The sequence below is a fragment of the Vulpes lagopus genome, chromosome 11 (genome assembly GCF_018345385.1).
Source record: "Vulpes lagopus strain Blue_001 chromosome 11, ASM1834538v1, whole genome shotgun sequence".
Lineage (NCBI taxonomy): Eukaryota > Metazoa > Chordata > Mammalia > Carnivora > Canidae > Vulpes > Vulpes lagopus.
Genome location: NC_054834.1, coordinates 2,024,843 through 2,051,584, shown reverse-complemented (window position 1 = coordinate 2,051,584; position 26,742 = coordinate 2,024,843). Strand labels below are relative to the sequence as shown.

General features: G+C 59.6%; 2 protein-coding genes across 3 annotated transcripts in view; both read left to right on the top strand.

The window, feature by feature from the left end:
* Nucleotides 1-1,091: 1,091 nt before the first annotated feature.
* The window catches only part of GRB10 (growth factor receptor bound protein 10), a 146,603-nt gene continuing 120,952 nt past the window's right edge, over nucleotides 1,092-26,742 (top strand). For both annotated transcript variants that reach the window (XM_041722548.1, XM_041722546.1), the window contains exon 1: nucleotides 1,092-1,317. The gene's annotated coding sequence lies outside the window, so the exon portion shown is untranslated. The remainder of the gene's footprint in view (nucleotides 1,318-26,742) is intronic.
* Nucleotides 5,407-16,343, top strand: LOC121471760. The gene is made up of 2 exons (XM_041722550.1): nucleotides 5,407-13,311; nucleotides 14,162-16,343. Exon 1 carries the CDS (start codon nucleotides 10,692-10,694, stop codon nucleotides 11,706-11,708), a length of 1,017 nt encoding a protein of 338 aa, XP_041578484.1. The 5' UTR covers nucleotides 5,407-10,691; the 3' UTR covers nucleotides 11,709-13,311; nucleotides 14,162-16,343.

Genomic DNA, 26,742 nt, shown 5'->3' with positions numbered 1-26,742 from the left:
CCCCCCCCCCCTGGCCCCTGCCCTGGGTCCCCACCCCGCGCCCTGGGTGCCCCCGACCCCTCCTTCCCACACCCCCGCCCCCTCACCCTGTGCCCCCGCACCGCCCTCTGCCCCCCTCCGCCTCCCAGGCCCTGCGCCCCCATCTGCCCCCGCCCTGCGCTCCCCCACGCCCCCCCGCGTCTCCGACCCCTCTGTCCCGCCCCCCGCCCCCCCCACCCTGTGCCCCCCGCAACCCCTCCACCCCCCTCGGCCTCCCGCGCCGCCCTGCGCCCCCATCTGCCCCCGCCCTGCGCTCCCCCACGGCCCCCGCGCCCCCACTCCTCAGTCCCGCACCCCTGCCCCCCTCCGCCTCCTGGGCCCTGGCCCCCATCGGCCCCTGCCCTGCGCTCCCCCACGCCCCCCCCCCCCGCGCCCCCTCCGTCCCACACCCCTGCCCCCCCACCCTGTGCCCCCGCGCCCCCACCCTGTGCCCCCGCGCCCCCATCTGCCCCCGCCCTGCGCTCCCCCAGGCCCCCCCCGCCCCCACTCCTCCAGGCCCCCCCCCCGCCCCCACTCCTCCGTCCCGCACCCCTGCCCCCCTCCGCCTCCCGCGCCCTGCGCCCCCATCGGCCCCTGCCCTGCGCTCCCCCACGCCCCTCCCGCGCCCCCTCCGTCCCGCACCCCTGCCCCCCGCCGCCTCCCGCGCCCTGCGCCCCCCGCCCCCATCTGCCCCCCGCCCGCGCCCCCGCCCTGCGCCCTCCTCCGCCCCCCGCCCTGCGCCCCCCGCCGGCCCCCGCGCGCCCCCCTCCGCCTCCCGCGTCCCCGCGCTGCGCCCTCCGCCCTCCGCCCCCTGCCCTGCGCCCCCCTCCGCCCCCCGCGCCCCCGCCCTGCGCCCAGCCCGAGGCTCCGCCCGCGCTGGCTGCGGCCGAGCGGTCCGGGCTGTGGCGGCGGCGGGAGGAGGAGGAGGAGGAGGAGGAGGAGGAGGAGGAGCAGGAAAAGCGTCCGGGGGAGGGGGAGGAGGCGGAGGCGGAGGCGGCGGCGGAGGCGGCGGCGGGCGGGGCCGGCGAGTTTAAAGCCCCGCGAGGGGGTGGGGAGCCGGGAGGAGGCAGGAAGGGACGCGAGCGGCGCCGGCGGGAGGCCGCGGGGACCCGAAGTTTGCGCGCAGCCCCGGGCGGCGGGGGGCGGGGGCCGGCACCGGGACCAGGACCGGGACCGGGACCGGGACCGGGACCGGGACCCCGACCGCCCTGCGCGCCGCCCCGCCCGCGCCCCCGCCCGCGCCCCCGCCCGCGCCGAGGGTCCCGGGGCTCGCAGGCGGCCGGGGCGGCGCCGCGGCAGGTACGGAGTTGGGCGGGAGCGGGCGGCAACTTACTTGGCGGCGGGCGCGGGCGGGCGGGGCGGGGGCGCGGCGGGGCGGAGGGGCCGCGGCGGAGGGGCCGGGCCGGCATTGTCTGCGCGCGGGCCGGCCGGTCGGGGACGCGGCGGGGGCGCGGGGCGCGGCGGGCGGAAGGGCGTCGGCTCGGGGCCGGGGGCTGCGGGCGGGGGCGGGGGCCGGAGCTCGGGCGGCCGCGGTGCGCCCCGAGCCCGGGGTGGAGAGGTAGGGGGAGGTGGAGGGGAGGTGGGGGGGAGGGGTGGGGGGGAGGTGGGGGTTCGGAGCTCAGCGGCCGCGGTGCGCCCCGAGGTCCGGGGTGGAGGGGAGGTGGGGGGGATGTGAGGAGGAGGTGGGAGGGGTGGGAGGTGGAGGTGCGGAGAGGGGTCCGGAGCTCCAGCGATCCTGGCGCGCCCCGAGCTCCGGATGGAGGGGAGGTGGGGGGTAGAGGGGAGGTGCAGGGTGGAGGGGAGGTGGGGGGGGCCTGAGCTCCAGCGGCCCGGGTGCGCCCCGAGTCCGGGGTGGAGGGGAGGTGGGGGGGTCCGGAGCTCCAGCGGCCCCGGTGCGCCCCCGAGTCCGGGGTGGAGGAGGGGTGGGGGGGATGGAGGAGAGGGGGAGGGTGGTGAGGACGTGGAGGGGTCCCGAGCTCCACGATTCCTGGCCGCGCACCGAGCTCCGGATGGAGGGTAGTGTGGGGGGTAGAGGGGGGAGGTGCGGTCTCGGGGAGGGCGGGCAGCCGGAGCTCCAGCAGCCCCGATGCGCCCCGCGCTGGGGATGCAGGGGAGGTGGGGGGGGCGGGAGCTCCAGCGGCCCCGATGCGCCCGCGCCCGCGGTGGAGGGGAGGTGGGGGGGGTGGAGGAGAGGCGGGAAGGGGGGACCGGAGCTCCAGCAGCCCCGGTGCACCCCGCGCCCGGGGTGGAGGGGAGGTGGGGGGAGCGGACCTCATGCAGCCCTGGTGCGCCCCGCGCCGGGCCCGGGGTGGAGGGGAGGTGGGGGGGCGGACTCGCCGGCAGCCCGGGGCACGGCCGGGCACGGAGTCGTTCTTCTCGGTTCCGCCGGCGGCCCGGCCCGGTTACCCCGCGGGGCCTCACCCCAGCTGTGGGCCCCGGGGCAGCCGCCCAGCCGGGGAAATGTGATAAGCGCGGAGCCGGCCGAGGAACGAGGAACGTCTGATGCAACCGGCCTCCCTGGTCGCCTCTCGCCCGCCTTGCCGCTGCCCTCCGGCTTGTGCCTTAAGGGACCGGGCTGTTCCCCACTCCTGATCGCCTTCCCTCTGCGGGGGGATTGCAAGGAACTTTGCCGACTTTTGGTCAGTGGCAGGGGGCGGAGGGGTGGGCAGTGCAGGGCGGCCACAGGTGACTGTGCCGGCCTGGGTGGGCGCCGGGAGAAGGCGGCCTTGCAAACGTCCTCGTGTCCACTTTCATTCAAGAGATGCAGAAAAAGCCCAAACAAGTAGCGCCCGTGAGTACACAGGCCTTATTGCACAACTTTCTCAGTGCTGCTGTTTACAAGGCCGGGCCCAGAACACTTTGTTTCCGAAATCGCTGATTCAGCCGTTCGTAGCCCCCGAGGTTCAGAATTGGTGCTCGCTCTCTCTCTCTCTCTCTCTCTCTAGCGTTTCGCTCAGTTTTACCAAGAACACATGTTGGTGGCGCAGCAACAGGCGCTGGCTGGGGGTTTACGGGCACGGAGCTGCCGGTTTTTCCGCCAGCGTTGACCCGGCGTCCCCCTCTTTCATTCCAAGAGGAAAAGTGGGAAGACGCTTCGGGTTCTGTAGGGGAAGGAGTTTTGACTTAGGGCCGGGGCCAAGTGTCTCTTGGGGGAGTATTTTATTAAGGAGAAAAAGCCCTGAAACCGAATGTGTTTCCAGGAATGAGTCTAGATGACTGGGCTTTTCCTGTGAAAGATCTGAACTCTAGGATTACTGCACATAAGACTTGCGTTTTATTGGGAGCACTTGAAAGCGGAGGGCCACGCAGGCCAATCCCCAGATTACGGGGAGGGAATTTGAGGACAGAGTTACACACCCGGCAAGTGGCTCCTGTAACTGAGAAGTGCAGCTTCCGATACCCCTGGAGCATTTTACAGGGTAAAGGGCTCCTTAGAAGGCTGCTCGCTGTCATCTGCAGCTCACCCAGCCCCATCCCTTACAGGTATGGAAACTGAGGCTCGGGGGTTAGTGGGCGTGCCGGGGTCACGTGGCCAGTGAATGACAGAGCTGTCACCAGGGCCTAAGCTTTGGATTTATTTTTTATTTTTTTATTTTTTGTCCTCTGTGTTTCATGCTTCTGCGCGAGTATGCCGGCCTCCAGAAGAGAAGTGGCCTGGAGGACGTTCCTCCTGCCACACACCTGGAGACCCAGGAGGCTCTGTTACCTGCAGGGTGGCTCCCCAGCTTGCCCATTACTGTCCTATGGCCAGGCCTTTATCAATTTGTCCACTTGCTTTTTGTACTTAAGTACACACTTACTTGGGGAGGGAACTTTGATGTCATGAGTTCGATATGGCCCTTGTGCTTTTTGCAGTTAGAACAGCGTGTTCGTAAAAATTGTGTGTCCCTAGAGTCATCAGTTGCCTGTCGCCTGTGGTCTGCGCCACTCTGGGGGGCAGTGCGGGGCCGCTGCGCAGAAGGCCGTTCCTTTGTGAGCCAGGAACCCAGAGCGGAGCCGGCTGGTGCCGGCCACTTGTCTAGGGATTTACGGGTGGTGGCCGCGGGATCGGAACCCAGGGCAGCCCTGGCCCTGTTCCGGTGACCGCCGAGCCGGAGGGAGCCGAACTCCGAACCTAGAGCCAGCGCAGAGCTTTGATTTGGAAGCGGTGGCTGGTCTGGGACGTTACGAGGTTCGGCAGCCAGACTCCGGCTCGCACAGAGGCGGCTTTTGTGCGTCCGGCTTCATCTCAGAGCTGTAGAAATTCTGGGTTGGTCTATCTGATACAACCCAACGCTTTGAAGGTGGCCTAATTTAAGGAACCTATTTTCTCGGAAGTCTGTCCGTCTCCGCAGGGGAAGAAAAACCTACACCGCGGGAGGATGTCTCTGAGCTGGTGTCAGAACTCGGCGCTGAGGGGACGCCTGCTCTGTGCGGTGGGGGCAGGAGGCCGTGCGTTTGCGGGTGCGCGTGATCCCTGTGACTGTCCCTCAGCCTGGGGGGCCAACGTGGAATCGCGGGGGCTCCTAGGGAGAAAACCTTTGCCTCGTCTTCTCATTTACGCAACCGGTCACGTTCGAAATTTAAATAAAACTTTTTCTGCTAGTGAGTGAAGATTTTTTTTCTTTAACCTGTTTTTTTTTTTTTTTTTTTTGCTCAACTGTAGAATTATGGGGAACGATGGAAGAAATTAAAGACAGTCGAGCTCCTTGGTGGGCGAGGCTTGGCAGGCAGGCTCCCCGGGGCTCTGGCAATCTTCTGGGAGGTCTGCACGCTCCCGAGGGGAGCACATCTCACCCATTCGGGCGCTGGCGGGCGGCTGGCCTGTGTTTGCGTTTTAGCCGCCCTCTTCTGGGGAGCTGTGTGCTCCCCTGCCTTCTCCCTGTCTGTCCTCTGGCGGGGACACCCTTGCCCCCACCGCCCGCCCTGGCTTTGAGGAGCTTCTGAACTTGTCCCTGCTCCTGGGCATCACACGGCCTGTTAACTGGAAGGAGGTGAAAGCAGGGGAAGCGGAAAACCGCCCCCTCCTCGAAGGCTGACCGCTCCCCTCTAATGACGGGAAGGGACACGGTGTGAGTGTCCTTGGGGATGGCAGCCCGGACGGCCCGGCCCCGGCCTCATGGACGGTCATCGCAGGAACGAGCAGTTCTGACTCTGCTTTAGGGGTTCGCCGGCTCTGACGGGATCTCCCTTTCTGCCTGGGCCCTGGCGGAGATGGCCCTGCGTCCAGGTGGAGATGGGACGCCTGCCCGGGACACGGGACGTGAGGTTGGTTGGCTCATCACCACCGGATGCCGCTGGGGAAACTGGGGTGTCATTCCTGTTTGTCAACCGTTGAATTTAAATATGGACTTGACGTGGAGTTTGCTTGAGTGTGAGATCCTCGGCCTGAGGGTGGACTTGGGCTGGGGCAGCAGGGTGGATGGCGTGTTCTGGCATCGTCTTTGGGAACAGGTGCCGGGGAGGAATCCGCTCCCTTTCCGCTCAGCGCAGGGAAGTGGCCTGAGCTGACGTTTGCAGGAGGCCTGCTGCCCCAGTTTGACCCCTGGATCTCCTGTTTCCCCGGTGTCGCGAGCCTGTCGCGAGCCGTAGCAGGCAGGCTACCCAAGCTCATCCGCGAACGAGTGTCAGAGGTGTGTTTACCAGCCAGGGCTGTGGGAGTTGTGTGGCTCCTGCGTGGCGTGTGGCACTTGGCGAGCGCTCGGACGCACCGCTGTGTGCACACTTGGCCTGGACTCTGAGCGGCTTGCGTGCTTGCTTATCCTGCTGTTAATCCGCAAGGTCTGCTAGGAGGAGGACTCCGCCTCGCATCCCTCTGCCTGCCAGTGCTCCCCGCCTGTGCGCCCTAGCACACCTGCTCACCTGACCGTAGCCTGCTTTGAGCACCAGGCCCCGTACGAATCCTTCTCTGGCCTCCCCGTAGTGCGACGGCTGGAGCTCCTCACCCGTGGGAGTCCAAGAGTAAAGATGGGTGGTGGATGGTCCACATTCCCTGGGGGCAAAGCCGTTGGCCCAGATGATAGCCGAGGGCATCAACAGCTGGTCCCCTGTGATCCGGAATGAGACGGAGGAGACCGTGGAGACCGGTAGAGATGGGTGAAGATTGTGGAGACCTTGGAGATGGTGGAGACTGTGGAGACAGGTGGAGACTGTGGAGATGGTGGAGATGGGTGAAGATTGTGGGGACCTTGGAGACGGTAGAGACGCTGGAGACCATCCGTGGAGACGGATGCAGACGGTGGAGATGGGTGGAGACTGTGGAGACCTTGGAGACAGTGGAGACAGGTGCAGACGGTGGAGACCTTGGAGACAGTGGAAACGGGTGCAGATGGTGGAGACAGGTGGAGACCGTGGAGATGGTAGAGACGGGTGCAGATGGTAGAGATGGGTGCAGACGGTGGAGACCTTGGAGACAGTGGAGACAGGTGCAGACGGTGGAGACCTTGGAGACAGTGGAGACAGGTGCAGACGATGGAGATGGGTGGAGACGGTGGAGATGGTGCAGACCGTGGAAACCTTGGAGATAGTGGAGACCATGGAGACGGTGCCGACTGTGGAGACGCGCAGGCTCAGGTGGGCTGCACCATCATATGCGGGGACACCCCTGGTCTCAGGCATGTGGGGCCAGGTGGCATCTATTTTCAGGTCCCTGAGGTCGGTTGGTGCCCGGAGTCTCTCTCAGAGGCACAGGCTGGCTGGGACGAAGTGAGTGTGGACCTTGGTCCTGGTGGGCTGACCATGGCCCCGGGAAGGGGCTCTGTGCGCTGCCCAGGGCCGTGCTGGTGGCGCCCTCCTCTCCCTGAGTCCTGGCTGGGTTTTTGAGCCAGGTCGATGGGCCCAGACCCCGGCAACTGTAGTCTTGTGAGTAACGTGAGCTCTGAGAGCGTCGGCCTGGAAGACCTGGATGCGTGCTGGCCCTCAACGTTGCATCTTTGCTGTCCCCTGGAAGCAAGGCTGGCAGCTGGGACCTTCCCATGTCTTTGTCACTGCAAGTAGAAGCCCGAGGTGACCGTGCTCCATCTGGGCCTGTCTGGAACTTTCAGGCAGGCCACCCTGGGGCGGGGGGGGGCTCTGAAAATCCAGAACTGTGAGGGGTGCCCGAAGGGCCCCTACATGCCTTTTTTTTTTGTCTTGTCACACGGGAGCCACCAGGGAGGACATCCAGGGCTACTGACCACAAGTCACCTGATCCACATGGGACCCCGCGGGCACTCACTTCTCGGATGAGCTGGGCCTTTGGGTTGCTTGTTTATGTTTTAGCTGTCATCCCTGGGGGTCTTCCGCCGTTGATGAGTTGAGAACTCCCCTTGGCGTGAGAACTTTTCTCAGATCACGTATCTGACGGTGGTCGTTTTAGGAACGCCTGCGTCACCGAGCTCGCGGTGACTGGAAAGCTGCTCCGAACTGGGGCTTGTAGGAGGACCAGGACTCCCCTGGTTTGAGGACGCACCTTGCTCCAGCCCTGGGCCCCTGCTTGGAATCTTGCCACCGGGCGGGAGGTTGCGCTGAGTGGTGTGCAGGGCCCGCTCTGTGTCCTCTGTGGCCCCGCCTGGCCCAGCTGGGCTCGCCAGGAGCCTTCAGGCTGCTTTTCCAAGGATGCTGTCCTCTCTTCCCCCAAATTCTGTGACTTCATGGAAACCTGGTTAGGATGTTTCTAGAGAAACATGAAGGTGAGACCTCGGCCCACGTCTCCCCAGTGTCGTGTGGGAGCTTTGGGGGAAGGATAAGGGCGGATGAGGCTCTGTGTGCCCCAGCTGGACCGTCTCCCCACCCTGGGCCTGCGGGGCTGCCGTGGGCACAGACAGGCTCTGTAGGGCAGGCTCTGTCCCCTGCCCCCCTGGCCCGCCGCCCTGCGGGGTCCCTCCCTTTGCAGCCTTCCCCCGGGGTGGGCCGTTGTGAGGTTGGTTCGATTCTGTGATTGGAAGGATGTACGCGGGCTCGACGGCCAGCTCCCCGAAGCACGCGGGCCTCTCGGGCTTCCTCTTTCCTGCCCTGTTGACCCGTATTTTCTAAGCAGGTGTCCCCCGTTTCTCATACGGGTTCTTTGACTTCTGCGTGTGGACGCGAGGGGTTGGCCTCTGTCCGTGGCTGCCCTGCACTCGCGCTGCTGGGGCTCGGGGGCGCCCCGAGTGGGAGGGCCCCGCGCTCGCTGTCCTGTCCGCGACTCCACGCCGTCTGCGCGTGGGCCCTGGCTGCCGTTCCTAGCACGCCCTGCCCACGCCCTGCCCCAGCGGCCTTCCTTCCCCGTGAACCTGAGGGCGCCCGCGGCCGGCCCGTCTAGGATCCCGTGACCCTCCCGCTTTGTTCCCGCAGTGGGATGGAGAACGTTCCACGCTGGGCTCCCCCAAACAGGGGCCTGCAGATTCTGGAGACCTCGTGTGTCTGGAAACATCCTTATTGCCCCGCAGATCCGCTCGTCCGAGCACAGACTCCTAACTGGAGATCCTTGAGCCCCAAGGCCCGAAGGCTGCCGCCGCCTTTAGGCAGAGCGGGGTTGAGGATGGACCTAATTCGATTCTTGATTCTCTTTTTTTGTTTTTCATGTCCAGAAGCTTCTGGGATGTTCTCTTTGTATCTGTGTTTGAAGGTCCCTTGAAGAAGTGCCTTGTTGGGGGGAGGGCGTCTCCATCTATTGCGCGGGGCACAGCGCGAGTCCCTTCCAGCTGGAAACACACGTCCTTCGGGCCCGGGACGTATATTTGAATTAATCCTTTAATTTCTGTGCTTTCACCTTCTCCTTGTCTCTTTCCAGAGGGGCGTTTATTTGGTTGTTAGGCTGTGGGACCGGTTCTCCAGCTACCCGTGTCTCCTGTTTAGTATCTGGTCTTCGGCTGTTCTAGCGTGTACGCTGTGCCAGGCTGCCTTTTAAACCCTTTCTATTGGATTTTAAGTTTCTGTTTTAATTTTTTATCCCCACTTTTCTGATTTTTTTCTTTCAACGGACTTTTTTTATTTTTATTATTTTTATTATTTTTTATTTTTTTATTTTTATGTATTTATATTAAAAAAAAATTTTTTTCAGACTTCGTTTTTTAGAGCAGCTTCTAGAGTCATCGCAACATTGAGCCGAGACCAGAGATTTCCGTATGCCCTTCCCTGCCACGCGCAGCCTCTTCTCGCCGTCAGCATCCCCGGCAGAGCGGGGCATTTGTTACTATAGTCAGTGAACCTACAGCGACTCTCCATCATCACCAAAAATGGTTATTTTTATTTTAATGGCCTAACCTTCTTATTTCATAGATATGATATCTGTTAAATTTGGAGGAAGGGGGTATATTTGTTTTGTTTTTGTTTTTTGCCTTTTCCTATGTAGTTTTTCTCAAATTTTTACATCATTGCTTAATTTTTTTCTACACGTTTGTGCCTGACTTAGGTAGGAAGCAGAGCCTGTGGCAGGTGAGAGGACATGGGTGTGTCTTCTTTGATGGCCCAGTGTGGGGAAGCAGGGGTGAAGGTGGAGGGAGGTGGGAGGGAGGCAGGGACGAGGGAGGTGGCTGCCCTGGCCCCTGAGAGACCCTGATGGGTGGCCCTAGATTGTGACTGTCCCCACGCAGCCCTGGGGCCCCGGGCGGGCAGGAGAGGGACTCGTCCTCCATTCTGTGCACACCTGTGCCTGCCGGGCCGCGGGTGTAGGGCTGTGGGTGCTGGTGCAGGCGCATGGGCAGGCCTTCCTCGTCCACGGGGCCTGTGGGGCCTGTGTCCTGGGGGTCGCCCCCGCGGTGACCACACAGAGGCCGGGACAGGTGGGGCCCACAGGGTGGTGTCCGGCGCACTCCGGTTGGCCCTCATCTTTCCGGTTCAAGGCTTTGCTTCGACGTCTGGGCCTTCTCTGCCAGCGTGCTTTCGGAGGCAGCCCCTGAGGAGCTGACGTGGGCCTCGGGACAGCTCTCTGGATGCCCCATTGTGTGGGGAGCCCCTGGTGCCCACATCTTGGGTCTTCTCTCCTCGGCTGGCTAGACTGTGTGCAGAAGCCTCTGCATTGCTGCCAAGGCGGGCTGTTGCAGCCCTGGGAGGTCGGCAATCCTGGGTCTGTCTCCTGCCAGGGAGACCCCACCCGACAGGTGTCGGCCCGCTGCTCCTCGCACTTGAGTCAATGCTCTGGTTCTGGCCCTGCCTTTCCTACGTCACCAGAGGTAAACGGGGGCTCTCCTGGCTGACGCTTGCTGGCCTGGTGGCGCGTCAGGCTGCAGCTCCACGTGCTGGCCTGGCGTCCGGCTCTTTTGCATCTTTGGTTCAGCTTCCCCTGGTCCGCTGGCTTTTCTGGCTCTTTTTAAAAGATCCCCTACCTGTGGTCCCCGCGCAGCTGAGTGTGTGTTCAGTGGGTTGCTGGGCACGGACCCGGCCCCTCTGATCCCTTCCTTGCTCTCCCACGGGCGCCGTTAGCTGGGAGCCCCGGTGTATTTTATGGGGCGTGTGGCAGAGGAGGGCCCTCCTGTGCTGTGAATCACTGTCCTTCCCCAGGAGGCTGCAGGGCCCACGTCCTCGGGCAGAGGAGTTCACAGTTGGGGTTGAGAGCAGAGGGCAGGGGGACGGGACCCCCGAGCGGCCTCCTGGTGGGTGACTGCAGAGGTGGGATGCAGCGCCACCTCGGAGAGCCTCAGGGAAGCCTCAGGTCTGGGGGGGCAGGTCTGTAACCTGGAGCAATTTCACCTGTGTGCACTTTGATTTGTTCTAGAATTTCAGGGTTGGACTCCATGCCTCAGTTTACCCTGCAGTATCTCCACTGGGGGGGGCACCCGGTATTGGCTTTAATGCTCCCGTGGCACGTGCCTCGCCTCCCAGCGAGCAGGCCGGGCCAGAACTGTGAGAAAGGCTCGCTGCACTTTGTTTTGGGTCGAATGCTCTGCTTTTGGTGCGCGTTCTTGGGGTCGCCTCTAAAATACCGGGAGCACATGGTCCTGGCCACCTTGGGCCCCTGCCCACGGGGTGGACATGGGCTGGTCCTTCACCGCGACCTCTGGGGGTTCGAGGACCCGGGCCGGCCGCCCGTTCCCAGGAGCTGCGGCTGGTGCTCCTCTGGGCGTCTGAGCGCCAGGCTCCCCAGCTCCCTGCTCCCGCCTGTGTGGCTCCGTGTGGTGGCTTCCAGGTGGTTCTTGCTGCCCTTGGCCGCTTCCCGCTCTTCCTTCAGACCCGAGTGCAGCCACTCCCTGGCTCTGCGGCCTCGGGCGAGTCACTCATCTTTCTCCTTTGTTCTTCCTTGGCTGTGTGTGCACCCAGTTACCCGGCCCGAGCCCGTGTGCACGCCCGCCTGCCCCACACGTGCCCCGTGTGCATACCTGCCTGCTTGGCCTGAGCCCCAGCTGTGCACCCAGTTACCTGGCCCGAGCCCCGTGTGCGCACCCGCCTGCCTGGCCCGTGCCCCGTGTGCGTCCCTGCCTGCCCAGCCTGAACCCCGTGTGTGCGCCCAGTTACCCAGCCCGTGCCCGTGTGTGCCACCTCTCAGCTTTGTGCGTCTGGCCTCAAGAGGAGGCTGTTTCGTCCTGGCGCTTCTTGCCGTGACGTCCTGGAGAGGGGCGTGGGAATGCCGACCTGGGCCCCGAGCAGGTGGAATGAGTGGATGTGCCGTCAGACTCCAGCTCAGGGTGGGCCTGGATCCCCCCAGCCCCGTTCTCTGCAGGGTTTCACGGGCAGATAAGGAGAACTTTGTGTTTCTGGGGGTTGCGTGTGTCTTTTCCCACTGGTGTGAGATGGTTGGGGTAGGGGGAGGCTGAGCGAGGGGCATTGGAGGGAGCAGGGGGTTCTTTGGGGTTGCCCTGGGAACCAGGGCTTCGGCAGCAGAGGTTCTTGCTGAAGCCTCAGGGTCTGACCCAGTCACACGGGGCTTGGGCCTGGGCTCTGAGTACCTGGACCAGGCGTTGCTCCTCTGCCCTCTTCCTCAGGATGCTTCCCCTTGCAGCTGAGCAGTGTGGGGCCAGGCTTGTGCTATAGGGTCCTCCAGGCACAGGTGAACCCATGGGGGGGGGAGTCTCACTGTATATATTTTGGAGGCAGGGCGACCTCCTACCCTTGCCAGGGTGGTGTCCCTGCTTCTCTGTGTTGGAGCTCATCAGGCCGTCTGGGGGTGCTGAGGACAGCAGGACCTGGTGTTCTGCACCCACGTTCCCTGCTGGGATGTGGCTGTGTGGTCTGTGCCCCAGCCGGTCTCCCATTCTATGCACTGTGTGTCCTGCCCCGAGCCCCGTCTCCCAAGCCGAGCACTGGGCGGCCTGCACCCTAGCCCGGATCCCACGCTGCACCCCGTGCATCCTGCTCTGCACACAGTGTGGCCTGTGCCCCAGCCGGTCTCCCACGCTGTGCACCGCGTGCCTTGCCCTGAGCCGTCTCTCAGGCTGCGTGCTGTGCAGCCTGTACCCTGCCCGGTCCCCCAGGTTGCTCAGTGTGGCCTGCTCCCAGCCCGGTCCCCCGCGGTGTGCGCGCGGTGCGCCCTGCACCCTAGCTGAGTCTCCCACGCTGCACACAGGGACCCCGTGTGGTGGGTCCCGTGCAGTCTATGCCCCTCTATGGGTGTGGATGCCCTGGGGACCGGCCCTGCAGCGTGGGTCCCTGGGCCTCGTCCACGTGCTGTCCAGGACCGGCCGGCCCTGCATGGCCCGGGAGGCGCCGGTGGTCAGCAGCTGGCCGTTCTCGCTGTGCGCTCTGGTGGCTCCGAGGGCCGTGTCCTCAGAGGCGCTGCCCCCCGCGTGGGCTCCTGCTGGCCCGCGGGAGTCCAGGTAGCCGCTGGGTGTTGGCTGTGGCCTGCGGTGCTGTTACGTAACCGTTGCTAACTTAACTGTTTAATATGTAACGAGTAATAACCGCGCCCGGACAAACCTGTCCGCTATCTCTTAGCCAAGCGGTGGGCCGTGGGCGTGGGGAGCAGCTGGAGAGGCGAACAGATAAGGGTTTCCAGTGGGAAACTGGGCCTTTCTGTCTGCTAAGCCCAGATAGCGAGGCCTGCCCGACTTCCCAGCCACGACGGGCGGCGGACGCGGCTTGCCACGTCGCACCTTCCTCTCCAGATCCGCCTCCCCCGTGGCGCGAACCCATCTGGCCATTTAGGGCGAAGTGTGAGACGTTGGGGCGATTTCACACGCTTGAATTAGCTTAGTGCGTCGCTGCAGGCACAGGTGGGATCGGCGCCCTCGCCCCTGCAACAGTCAGATCACCTGCCCCCCGCGGCCCTCGCCCCTTTGATCACCTGCCGTTTGTCGGTTGATGGCAGGTTGTGGGCCGGGCCGCCCACGGGCTGCTGTCTCGGGAGGCTGCCGTTGTGTGGCCAGACGTCACGTTCCCGGAAGAGCGAGGAAGAAGCGGGGCCTCCCCTCTCCGTGCCCCGTGAGTGTGAAAGGTGGCAGGTGGCGGCCGGGCCGGTGTGGGCTGAGGTGCTGGGGTGCTGGGGTGCGGGGCCACGGAGTCTGCTCAGGAGTCTGGGCGGGAGCAGCACCGCCTTCGGTCCCGCGCATCTGCGCTCGTGCCACTTGCTGGGCTGTCCCGTGGGTAGGGGGGCGGGTGTCCCACCCGGGCCGGGCCAGGGGTGGGCGCGGGTGGAGGACCTGTAGCTTCTCCTCCCCTCTGACACTCCGTGCATAAAGGTGCTGAAGACCCCGCAGAAGAAGACTCAGCCCGGGTCCAGGGAGCTCGGCAGCCACACAGGGAAGCACGGTTGTGGGGCGTGTTAGGGGGCAGCAGACCTGGGCCTGGCTGTGTGCCCCACGCCCCCGAGACGGGGGTGGAACCCGCTGCCCCGTGGGGCGGAGTGGGGAGCGGGCCGAGTGCCGCGGGACGCGGTCCACGGAGCTTGTGGCGATTTCACTCTTGCTTTGGCGGGAGGTTAGGGGGTTCCAGAACGGTGGGATAAAGCGCGAGTCTCGTTGTAGGGTTTTCTGAGGCCCTTTATTGCTGTGGCGAGCCGTCGCGGAGGTACCACCCACCACCCAGACCTGGGTTCTGCGCCTTTCAGAGAAAGCTGGGTTGCTTGAGGTTTTTGTTTTTTGTTTTTTTGTTTTGTTTTGTTTTGTTTTGTTTTAAACAGCTGTAGGCTGTATTCCCTGATGCCCAGCCCTGGTGCTCCCACGAAAGCCAGACAGCCTCTGGGGGTGTGGACACACCCACGTCTTAGGAAAGCCTGCCAGGCTAGAACAGGTGACCTCCCTCAGACGGGAGGTGACGCCCTGATAATGCCCAGGTGGGGGAGTGATCCGAGAGGCCAGGGTTCTCAGGCGGTGACCTCCGGACCTCCTGTGTCGGGCCCCTCCCGTCTGCCTGGCTCCGGGCCGCGGGGCCCACCTGCAGAGCTGGGCCCCACAGTCCCACCTGCGAGGCCGCCTGGTGAGCCTCTGGACGTACAGCTCGAGGGGGGATGCTTGGTTCAGACGTCGCCCCGGCTCAGGAGCTGCATCCTGGGCTCGGAACCACCAGTTGGGTCAGAAACTTGGCAGCTCGCACCTGCCAGAGTATCGCCCCATCGGGAGGCCGGGGGCAGAGCGGGGCTGGCGCGGGGCAGTCTGGGACCCCGGGACCCTGGGGCTCCGGGGAACATGTGATGGGACGCTGGACTGGGGCCCTTCGTGTTTGTGTTTTTTCCTTAAAAAAGGAAACAAACCACAGTACCTGGCCAAGTCCCCGGCGTCAGCCAGCCCCACCCACGCGGGATGCAGAAGCACGCCCGGCAGGTGACACGGCCACACGAAAAGCCCAAGACCAACACGATGTGCCGCGTGTGCTCCTGTTTCATACAATTCCCTGAGTGTGGCAGTGACTCCGGAGTCCTGACCCTTCCCGGGCCTTACAGGCACCCGATCCCCTTCCCCGAGGGCTTGCTCACATGCATTTGGGGAAACTGCTGCCCTCCCCTCCTCCCGTTTGGAGCGGGCGGGCTGCCTCACAGGCTGGCAGAGGCACACACGGCCGGTGACGCCGGCGGGTGGGCCAGCAGGTGCGTCCCGAGCCTCTTTGCCTCTCCCTTGCCTTTCGTTCTCTGGCTCCTTGGGCCGGGGGTCCAGGACGCTCCAGAACTTTCCTGGTCCGCGGGGAGCCGCCTGCAGACCCGTGGAAGGTCGGGGCTGAACCCAGGTGCCCCCGGCCCAGGCCTGGCGTCGGGGAGGGAAGGCAGTCCCGAGCGTGCGGGTGCACCTGCGGGTCCCCGCCGGGCCTCTCCGCCTCACCCTTCCCTGCTCTGCCCAAGTGGCGCCGGTGGCTCGGCCCGGCGATTTGGCCTCCCTGCCCCACCAGGGGCTCCCCGCTCCTCCTCAGCTTCAGGAGTGCGCTGATGGCCTTGCACGATGCCCCGTGAGTCCTGCATTCAGCAGGTGCCCTCCGTGGGCTGCTGCCCGGCTGCCGTGGAGAGCGGCGTGTCCGGGGAGGAGGGGACCGTGAGCAGAGGGACGGCGTGGCCAGGGGTTGGCTCGGCAATCAAGAAGTGACACGAGCGCATTTTCCACTTGTTTTCCTGGAGGCAGCTGGCAGGTGCCAGTATTGACACAGGCTCTGTCTTCACCGTGTCCAAAGCTACTTACACTTGCACACGCCTGTGGTGTGCCCAGGGGTCTGGTGACGGGGCCGGTTGCATCCCCGGAAGTCTGGGGCATGGCCAGAAGCCCCGCGTGTCCCCCGACGCGAGCCGCACTTTGTGTGCTAAGCTCTGAGATGCTCGTCCCCTTTTACCTTCAGTTTCTTCTCTAAAGTCCTCTGACAAGGCCCCTGCCCCCGGGAGAGCCCTTCCTACGAATGCTGTTACTTAACCTAGGAATTTTGCCAGAAATTGTTCAGCAATTAGCCCCACGTGCTCATAAGTGGCGTTCTTACATGTGTCCATGCTTCGTTCCGTTGTCAAGTGTTTGCGCAGAGGCCCGCTTGTGACATTTGCTTGGGACCCCGTGGGTCTTATCCCCAGCTTTCGCTTGTGTTTCTGGTGAGAGGAAGCTTAAAGTTTGGAGCCTCTTGAATCTTGCAGGGTGTGGAAGCCCGTCTGTCTTCGTCGCGGGACTGCAGGATTTGGGTCCTGTTGTGCTCGTGAACCCGAGGGCCCCATGCACTGGAGAGCCACCAGCGATGAGTCCCGGAGGCCGCCCACCTCCCGCCGGTCCTCTCTTAGAGCACAAGACCAAACAGCTTTATGCAGATATGATTCACTCACTGCGCAGCTTACCCAAGTGAGTTTAGGGCGTACGAATCAGTTACGGTTCATATATTCCCAGACCTGTGCAGTTAGTGTGCGCGTAGATACACGGATGTCGTACTGGTTACCAGACTCAGGTGTGCACAGCCAGCACCAGTCAGTTTTATTTTATGTGTTTTAAAAGGTTTAATATGCTTATCTATTGAGAGAGAGAGAGGAGAGTGAGAGAGTACGCACAAGAGGGATGGAGAGAAAGAGAGAGTGAGCAAGAGAGGGATGGAGGGAGGAGGGATGGAGGGAGAGAGTAAGTGAGGGATGGGGAGAGACCAAGGGGAGGGATGGAAGGAGAGAGCAAGGGGAGGGATGGGGAGAGAGCAAGGGGAGGGATGGGGAGAGAGCAAGGGGAGGGATGGGGAGAGAGCAAGGGGAGGGATGGGGAGAGAGCAAGGGGAGGGATGGAGAGAGAGCAAGGGGAGGGATGGGGAGAGAGAGCAAGGGGAGGGATGGGGAGAGAGCAAGGGGAGGGATGGGGAGAGAGCAAGGGGAGGGATGGAGAGAGAGAGCAAGGGGAGGGATGGAGAGAGAGCAAGGGGAGGGATGGAGAGAGAGAGCAAGGGGAGGGATGGGGAGAGAGAGCAAGGGGAGGGATGGGGAGAGAGAAACTCAAGCAGCTCCGCACTGAGTGTGGAGCCCATTGTGGGGCTCCATCCCATGACCCCAAGATCCCGACCTGAGCTGGAATCAGCAGCTGATCACTCAAGCGGCCGAGCCACTCGTCCATCTTGGAGCAGCCTGAGATCCGCCAGGAAACTGCTCTCCGTAGTAGCCCCCGCGCCCCGAGGCGACCACCCGCCTGCTTCCTGTCCTCCGCTCTTTCTGCGCATGGTTCCTGGTGGGTGTACGGCCTCTGTGCCTGGCTTCTCATCCAGCGTCGTGTTTTCGAGGTTCCTCTGTGTTGTGGCCGCGGTTGGCACTTCAGTCCTTTTTATGGCCGGACAGCATCTTCCGTGACCCATTCAACCGTTTTGTGCTTGGCTTCTTCTTCCCCGTGGACAGTTGTGATGGTGCTTTCACAAACATCGTTCACGAGCACCTGCTTGGGTCCAGCTTTCACGTGCACACCCACGTGGAGAGCTGCATGCAGGATCTTTTTCTTTTTCTTTTTTTTTAAAGATTTATTTATTTACTATTTATGATAGAGAGAGAGAGAGAGGGAGGCAGAGACACAGGCAGAGGGAGAAGCAGGCTCCATGCAGGGAGCCCGACGTGGGACTCGATCCTGGAATCCCGGGGTCATGCCCTGGGCTGAAGGCAACACTAACCCGCTGAGCCACCCAGGCTGCCCATATTTTCTGATTCTTTAAAAAAAAAACTCCTGGTAGGTGGGAAGTGGTATCTCACTGTGGTTTCAGTTTGCATTTTGTTGTTGCGTTGTAGGAGCTCTTTACATATTCTGTGTTTACATATTCCTCTGTACATATTCCTAATCGGATAAGTAATTTGCAACTGTGTTGTCCCTTTCTATGGCCTGTCCTTTCACTCTCTTGTCCTTTGATGCACAAAATTTTTTAATTTTGATGCAGTTCAGCGTGGTTTCCTTGTTCTTTTGCTTGTTTTTCTTTCTGTGTCTTACCCAGGACGTCGTCGCCACATCGGTGTTGTGAAAATTTCCCCCGTTTTCTTCCAAGAGTCATATAGTTTTAGGTCTTGCATTTAGCTCTGTGATCCACCTTGAATTAACATTCGTTTATGATGTAGGGGAAGGGTCTTTTCTGTCTTTTGCATGTAGATATCCAGTTTTCCCAGAGCAGTTTGTCAAAAAGACTGTCTTTCCCCCATTGAATGGTCTTAGCACCCTGGCTAGACATCAACCCACCGTACACGTGAGCATCGATTTCTGGGTTCTTTCTGTCGATGTCTGTCCTCACGCCGTATCACACGCCTTGATTACCATAGCCTTGTAGGAAGTTTTGAAATCAGAAGCGTGAGTCTTCCAACTTTGATCTTTTTCAGTATTTTTGGCTTTTTGGGGTAACCTGAGAATCCATATGAGTTTTAGGTGGCTTTTTATATTTCTGCAAAAAATGTTGCTGGGATTTTGATGGGGACTGCATTGATTCTGCAGGCTGTTTGACTTAGTGCTCTCAAGCCTGCCAATCCATGAACACAGAGTATATTGACTTATTTAGGTTGTTTTTGTATTGTTTTTTTAAAGATTACACTTACTTGAAAAAAAATAAGATTACACTTATTTGAGAGAGAGAGAGAGAGAAAACGCATGCCATGTGCGCACATGAGTGAGGGCCAGGGGCAGAGGGAGAGGGAGAAGCAGGCTCTCCGCTGAGCAGGGAGCCCGACGCAGGACTCGATCCCAGGACCCTGGGACCATGACCTGAGCCAAAGGCAGATGCTTCACTGACTGAGCCCCCCAGGTGCTCCCCAGGTCATTTTTGTATTCTCATAGCAACATTTTACAGGCTTCAGCATTACGTCGTTCACCTTTGGTTAAATTTATTCCTAATTACTATTCTCAGTACTAATGTAAATGGAATTATTTTCTTAAATTTCATTTTCGGATGGTTCATTGTATATGCAGAAGCAACTGATTCCTGCATGTCGATTCTGTATCCTAAAAGCTTGATGAATTCATTTATTCATTTTCATAGTTTTGCGTGCACCTGCAATCTTTAGAGTTTTCCGTGTATAAAAATCACATCACCCGCGAGTAGAGAATAACTAGTTTTTTCTTTCTAGTTTGGATACCATGTATTGATTGATTTTTCTTGTTTAATTGCATTGGCTAGAGCTTCTAGTACTATGTGGGATAGAAGTGGTGAAAGCAGGCCTCCTTGACTTTTTTTTTTTTAAATAAGATTTTATTTGAGAGAGAGAGGGAGGGAGGGAGATAGAAGAGAGAGAGAGAGGGAGAAGCAGACTCCTGGCTGAGCAGGGAGCCCAACATGGGGCTCAGTCCGAAGGACCCTGAGGTCACGACCTGAGCCCAAGGCGGATGCTTCACCAGCCCCCCAGGTGCCCCTTCCTGAGTTAATCTTAGAGGGAAAGCTTTCGTCCTTTTGCCTTTGAGTGTGATGTTGGTTGGGGACTTCTCCTATGCGAAGAACTTTATCATGGTTAGAGGTTCCTTCCATGGTTTGGATGTTTTATGTCCTCCCAGAATTCATATGTTGAAATCCTAGTAGGTGGGGCCTCTGGGAGGTGATTAGGTCATGAGGGTGGAGCCCTCGTCCACTGGATTAGTGCGTCTATAAAGAGCTCCCACGGAGCTGTGGGCTGGAAGGTACAATGAGAAGTCTGTGACCTGGAACCGAGTCCTCCCTCCATGATGCTGGTACGCGGCTCGTGGATTTCCAGCTTTCAGAACTGTCAGCAATAAATTTCTAATTTTTTTTTTTTTATTTCTGATCTTTATAAACTATCCAGCGTGTCATACTTCGTCATAGTAGACTGACCGGCCCAAACCGTCTTTTGTTCAAAGTTTATTGAATGTTTTTATCATGACAGGGTGTGGAATTTTGTCAAGTGCCTTTTTCTTCATCCAGTGGGATGACCATGTCCGATTTTCCCCTTTGTTCTGTGAACACGGTGCGTTCTGTTGATTGGTTTATGTATGTTGAACTCTCTCTGCGTCTCTTGAATAAATCCCGGTCAGGTGTGTAATCCTTTTAATATGCGGTGGAATTTGGTTTACTAGCATTTTTGTTGAGTATTTTTGCATCGGCGTTCATCAGCGGTATCGGTCTGTTGTTTCCTTGGAGTGTGTTTGGCTTTGGTGTCTGGCTAAGAACAAGTGGGGACGGTGCCCTCCTGCTTTTGGGATCCTTTGAGAAGGGTTGATCGGGATACTTCAAGGGTTCGGTCTAATTCTTCAGGGAAGCCATCCAGTCCATGGCTTCTTTTTGGTTATTCATTGATTGATTGATATTTATTTAAAAGATTTTATTTATTTATTCATGAGAGACACAGAGAGAGGCAGAGACATAGGGAGAAGTAGGCTCCATGCAGGGAGCCTGATGCAGGACTCGATCCCAGGACCCTAGGATCACGCCCTGAACCAAAGGCAGACGCTCAACCACTGAGCCACCCGGGGCGTCCCTGGTTATTGGTTTAACCTCCTGACTTGTTACAGATGTATTTAGACCTTCTGTTTCCTCACGACGTGATGTGGGCAGATGATGCATTTCTAGGGATCTGTCCGTTTCGTCTGTGTTACCCTCTTTGTTGGTGTGCACTTGTTATGGTTTTCCCCTAGAATCCTTTTTATTTCTGTAAAATCAGTCGTAAGTGTTCCCACTTTTATTGCCAATTGTGGGAATCTTGAGCGGGCTCTTTTTCCTAGTCTAGCTAGAGGTTTGTCAGTTTTGTTGATCTTCTCAAAGAAATAACTTTGGGTTTTGATTTTTCTCAATTTTTTTTTTCCGTTGATCTCATCTTTACCCTTTTCTTCCATCTGTCAGCTTCCGGTTTAGTTTGATCTGGTCTTTTTTTGTTTGTTTGTTGGTTTGTTTGTTTGTTTGAAGGCTCCATGCCCATCATGGAGCCCATTGTGGGGCTTGAACTCATGACCCGGAGATCAAGACTGAGCTGCGATCCACAGTCAGAGGCTCAACCGACTGAGCCACCCAGGCGCCCCTGTTCCAGTTTTTTATGTGTAAATGTAGGTTGTGGGTTTGAGATCTTTCCTCTGTGATGGAACCGTGGACAGCTGCACCATTCCTTGTTAGCGCTGCTTTTACAGCCTCCTGTAAGTTTTGGTGTCTTGTGTTTTTGTTTTTATTTGCCTCAAGATATTTTAGAACTTCCCTCGTGACGTCATCTTTGACCCACTAGTTTTTAAAGGATGGGTTAATCTTCACATGTTTTTGGATTTTTAACTTTCTGTGGGTTTTGAGTTTCATTTGGTTGTGATTAGAAAAGACACTTCTGTGACTTCAGTCTCTTAAATATACGTTTTGGGGCTCCGATATTTGATGTACGTGTGGTTTTATTTGTCAGATCTTTCTGATGAATCGATCCTATTCTCAACCTGGAATGTCCTTCTTTGTCCTTCTAACAGTTTTCAATTAAAGTACATTTTGGTAGATGTCGGGATAACCATCCCAGCTCTCTTTTTGTCACTTGTTAACAGGAATTAATCTTTTTGCTTTGAACCTGATTGTGTCTTTTCATGTAAAGTGAGTCTCCTGGAAACAGCGTGTTGTTGGATTACGTGTCTTTATTTTTCTCCATCCTGCCAATCTCTGTCTTTTGAGGGTTTAATTTATTTGTATTTAATTACTGACAATGGCCATTTTGCCAATCTGTGTGTGCGTTGGGGAGGGTGGCGTACATCTTAGAGCTTGTTATCCTTCGTTTCTCTAGAATCTTCTCTTAACAACTAATGCTTTAAGGAAGGCTGCTTAGATGGGAGCATTTGTAGAACAAGTTATATTTAAAATAAAAGAACCTTTTATAAAACACTGAAACTTGTGCTCTTCTTGATAATGGAGTCTCACAGTTGCTCTGCTGGATAGTGGGGAGGTGTCTGCATTCTCTAGCCTGACCCAGATGCTGTTTGGACAAGACATCCTGCTGCTGTTGAGAAGAAGAGGGTGGTGGTGGACCTTCCGCTGCCTGACTCGGAGCTTGCCCGGCTTACCCCTAATCCTCAGGACCCCCCTGGAGCGAGGGACAGACTCTCCCTTCTCTATGTGGGGAAGCGGGATCCCGCCTGGTCACAGGCCTCGTTCAGGGCCACGCGGGCATGAGTGGATGACAGCGTTAGACTTGTCTTCACGGACCTTCGGACCCCAAGTCCCACGTTCTTTGTTCCCACCAAAGGCACACGGGCTCCAATGAACAGGGACTGTGATAGGAGGAAGGACCCCATCCATGCATGCTGCTTCTTTGCTTTCAGCATTTTCTTTTTTTTAAAGATTTTGTTTATTCATGAGAGACAGAGAGAGGCAGAGACACAAGCAGAGGTAGAAGCAGGCTCCAGCCAGGGAGCCCGACGTGGGACTCGATCCTGGGACTCTAGGATCAGGCCCTGGGCTGAAGGCGACGCTAAACCGCTGACCCACCCGGGCTGCCCTGCTTTCAACATTTTAAAGATTTTATTTATTTATTTGAGGGAGAGCGAGTGAGTGAGTGCGCGCCCTGGCATGTGTGTGCGTGAGCAGGGCACCGCAGAGGGAGAGGGAGAAGCAGCGGCTCCCCTGAGCAGGAGCCCGGTGCGGGACTCGATCGCGGGACCCTGAGATCACGCCGTGAGCCCGAGGCAGCCGCTCAGCCACTGAGCCCCCCAGGAGTCCTGCTCTCGGCATTTTAAGTATCAAAGGCAAATGAGCGAATTCGTTTCACAGTGCGTGGCGCTTAGTAGGTCTCCAGCAAGCATTGAACTTCCTTTCCGTGGGGGAGGGATCCTGGGTTCTCGCCGTCCGTGGCTCGTGGGTTCAGAATGGTCTGGAAGCAGCGACGTTCGGGCACACAGGCGGCATCGTTTGGCCCCGTGCGGTCACGTGCCGTCAGTGTGCCTTAGTTCCCGGGTGTGTGGCCACCTCGTCGGCGAGTGCTACAGCCAGGCCTTGGGTTTCGAGGGGCCTCTTGGGAGCGGGGAGTGGATCTTGCCCCTGGCCGCGCCCAGCCGTGCTCCCCTCCTGCTTCTCAGGCTGCTCGCTCGAGGCCCTTGGGTGGCCCGGACGCTGGGGGGCGTCCCCTGAGCGGAGGTGCGTCCACGTGGCAGTCCCAACAGGCTCCTTCCCTTCCAGTGCCCCGATTCGGGCACACGCAGGCCGCTTGAACTCACGTGGCTTTCGGTCCCGCAGGGTCCCTCCCGGGGAGCTCGGTGCGTCGGTTCCTTTCCCCTTGCGCGTCCTCCTGGGTGGAAACAGCGGGCGGGACGGAGGGCCTCGCCCCATGTACAAGGGCCGATCTCTCGTCCTCAGGTCAGAAATAGATCCTCTTGCCCCGTAAGCGTGTGCTCAGTCCCGGGAGACGTAATCCCGCAGCAGGCGAGCGTGGTGACACTCCGTCCTCCCTGTCCCCCACGGTGTGTCCCTGCGGGCTGCGGACTCCGGTCTCCCACGTCGGACGGTGCAAACCCAGGGGAGAGACAGCCGGACCGACATACCGAGGAGGTGTCGGGCCCTTGTGTCCCGGGCCCCGAGCGCGCTGCCAGGTGCAGGCCCCGGTTTCTGGGTGCGGCAGAGGCAGGCGGTGGCGCTCTGGGGTCTGCGGCGCCAGGAGCCCGGGGGAGGCGGCCCGGCCTGCAGAACTCCGCTAGGAGACTGCAAATACCGGACGTGTAACACTGTCCCCCGGCTGTCCCTGTTCGGTGGCTTCTTCCGGAGGCAGGGAAGACTGTTGCATGTGCCTTCTCGCCGCGCACCTTGCCAGAGCCCCGCAGGACGGCGCGGTTGAGCAGCGGGTCCTGAGGGGCCACGACGCCCCCGAAGGCAGTGCCCCCCACTTATTTTCAGGGCCGTGTCCCAGGCGAATGGTTCCGAAACCCAGTGTCGGTGGTGAAATCTTCCCTGAAGGATGCAGTCTCTAAGGGCTCCTGTTCCCCAGAGCTTGGCTGTCTGTGTGAGCGTGGGGTGCTGGCCCAGACTGTCCCGGGGGCAGGTGCACGTCCAGGTCCCCGGGGACACCTCCTGCCCTCGGGCTGCGGGGGCCATGGGTGGGCCTCCCACATTGGACCTCGTGACACCCTGCAGGGCCTGAGCTTTGGTGGCCGAGCATGTGGATCTTTGCTGTTGCAGAAATGACACATTTACAAAATACTTGTTCCTCCCTAAAAGGAATAATAGGGCTGTTATGTGTAAACATAAGGATGATGTTTTGGAAAAGGACAACCGTGTTTAAAAAAAAATGTAACTAGACGAGTGACAGGGTTTTCCATTCTGTAAATCCCTTTAAGATCCGGCTTAATAGGAAGCTGCTGTGTTCTGGAGCCTGCTTCTGCATTCGGCCACATGTCCCGTGGCCTCCGGGCGCCCCAGCGTGCCCTCGGGAGGGAGAGGACCCGGTTAGTATCCTGAAGGACGTTTTGATGTCGCCCTTGGCCCATGAGGTTGCTCAAAGCTGGGGCTTCCATGAGAGGCCGCTGCTGGCGGAGTGTAGATGCGGATGCTGGGACGGTGGGGTCCCGCCCGAGCTGGGCCCTGCAGCACCCCCTCCCTCGGGAGGCCGAGACGTGCCCTGGCCCGGGGTTAATCTCTGTGTCTGTTGTGTCAGCTGTAGCTCAGGGCCGCCCTGAGACTCCGGGCCTGTGGTTAGCATGCACCAGATGAGGTGGGGAGCCGGGTCTTCAGGGTTCTGGGGTATTCCTGCTGGGGTTAAAATACGGATGCTGCAGGGAAATGCTCGTGGCAGTGGCTGTGGGCCACCTCGATGTGCCCTCGCTGGGAATCGGCTCGGGGGCGGGACGGGGATGGGCACTGCTCGACCTGCGTCCAGGGTGGCAGGATGTGGTGCAGTTTGGTGCTTGCCCCCCCCCCCCCAACACACAGTGTTTGCTGAGCCTGTGCCGTGCACCTGCTGCTGCTGGCAACCCAGATCCGTCGGGCGGAGTCCCTGGCCACAGTCCCGGTTCCCCCCGGGGAAACTCCAGTGTCTGCAGAGCAATCTGAGACAGGCGTCCCTCCGAGCGCCCCCTGGAGCGCTTTGGAACAGGAGTGAGACCAGCGTTGGTACCTGAGGCGCAGCAAGTAAGCTGCGAGGGGAGGGGGCCAAGCGACCTGGCTCCGTCCCTCCTCTGACCTGGCTGAGCTGGCCGCAGGTGGCTCAGGGCCGTGCAGCCAACGCCAGGAGCCCCCGTGCGGAGGGACCGACCAGACCGCAGGCAAAGGTGGGTGGTCTTGGCTCTGCGGCCTGGTTTTCTCCATCATGTCACACTTTTTCTTCGTAACACGTGCGATGCCAGATGTCAGCTCTCTGAATGTCCGGGGGGCAGGGGTGGCTGCACAGGGTGCAGCGTTCTCTCGTGTGCCCCCTGGAGATCAGTCAGACCCCATGGGTTCAGGGGCTCAGGACTGGGCCCAAACGGGCCCCCGCCCCAGATGCCAGCAGACTCCCCAGAAGCCCCATGCTTCTGGCCAAAGGAGTGTAAATTGGGGGTTGTGACCCTCTTTTTAGGTTTGATCGCTGCCAGAATGGCACAAGAATTCAGGAAGACACTCTACTTAGGTTTGTCATAAAGGGCTGCAACTCGGGGCCACCGGGTGGAAGAAGTAGGGGAAAGGAGATACAGGCGGCCCCGTGTTCTCTCGGGCTCAGCATCCCAAAGTGCTCACCCAGCTGGAGGCTGTAAGAACCCCATCCTTTAGGGCTTTCCGTGGCCATCCCATTAGGTAGGCAAGATTCATCAATTCATTAGCCACCGGTGAGTAGCTCTGTTTCAGCCCCTCCCTTCCCTGGAGGTCACAAAGGTCAGGGCGCTGGAAGGTCCATGTCCTGACCACACCTGGTCTTTCTGGCGACCGACCAGCTCCTGTCCTGAAGGTATCCAGGGGTCCCCACCACCTGCTGCAGTAGCATAGGGACCCTCATCACTCTGGAGGCTCCTTCTAGGAGTTGTGGGAGCCGTGGGCTGGGAACTGGAACGAGGACCAAATATTGTTGATGATGCCGCACAGGTGTTGCATGGCAAGCCACCCAGCGCATCCGGGGTGTTGAGAACTGGTCGGCTTGGGAAGTGTGCGGGGGAGGCTGGGGACCTGACAAATATGTGATCTCTGTTGGCAAAGAAAAAGCATTTCGGTCATTGATGCAGGTGGCTTTGGTCAAGATGAAGGACAGGTTCCTTCTCAGGTCTCAACGCCAGCTCTCCTCCTGAGAGACCCGTGTGGTGAGGTGGCTTCGGCCCTCCCGGGCATTTGCATCACAGTCATGAGGGTGATGGAATCCTATAATGATTTGGATTAACTCTAGTAATTTTTATAGGAGGTCTTTTTTTTTTCTCTTTAAAGATTTATTTTAGAGAGAGGAAGAGCAGGGGGAGGGGTGGAGGGAGAGGGAGAGAATCTCAAGCAGACTCCCTCCAGAGCGTAGAGCCCATCACGGGGCTCCATCCCCGACCCCGAGATCGTGACCTGAGCCCAGGAAACCAAGAGACAGTTGCTTGCCCGACTGCACCGTCCAGGTGCCCCTGTAGGAGACCCTTTGAAGGGACTCTGTTGGGACTGTTGTAATAGCTCAGATCACCAGGAGGAGGAAGGTTGATGGAGTATGAAGTGTGGGTTTCCGGTTGGTGGAGCTGAGGTCTGGATTGGCTTTGCCGTGGACCCGCACCGTGTCCCCAAGACTACATCCGAGGAGCGCTGGATGTTTTGAGGTGGGCTGTGTGCAGCATGGTTGCTGGGGACACCCCTGCCCCAGCGGCCCTGGGGTTTGTGCTCCTCTGACTGTGGGACGGGCTCTCCTTTTTCCCTTTGTCTTTTTGCCAGTGGTGCAGGAACCAAACCTTCCCCGACAGAAGGAGGACCTGCTCTTGGGTCAAGGATGTGTGAATAGCTGGGATTCCTTGGAGACGTTAGCAGTTGTTTTGGGCTGTTCCCTACAGGGATTATCAGCAGCTGGGCGTCCCCCGCGAGACACCTGAGAACAAGTTCACTTGGGACGTGTTTCTACATGCACATGCAGTTTTTAAA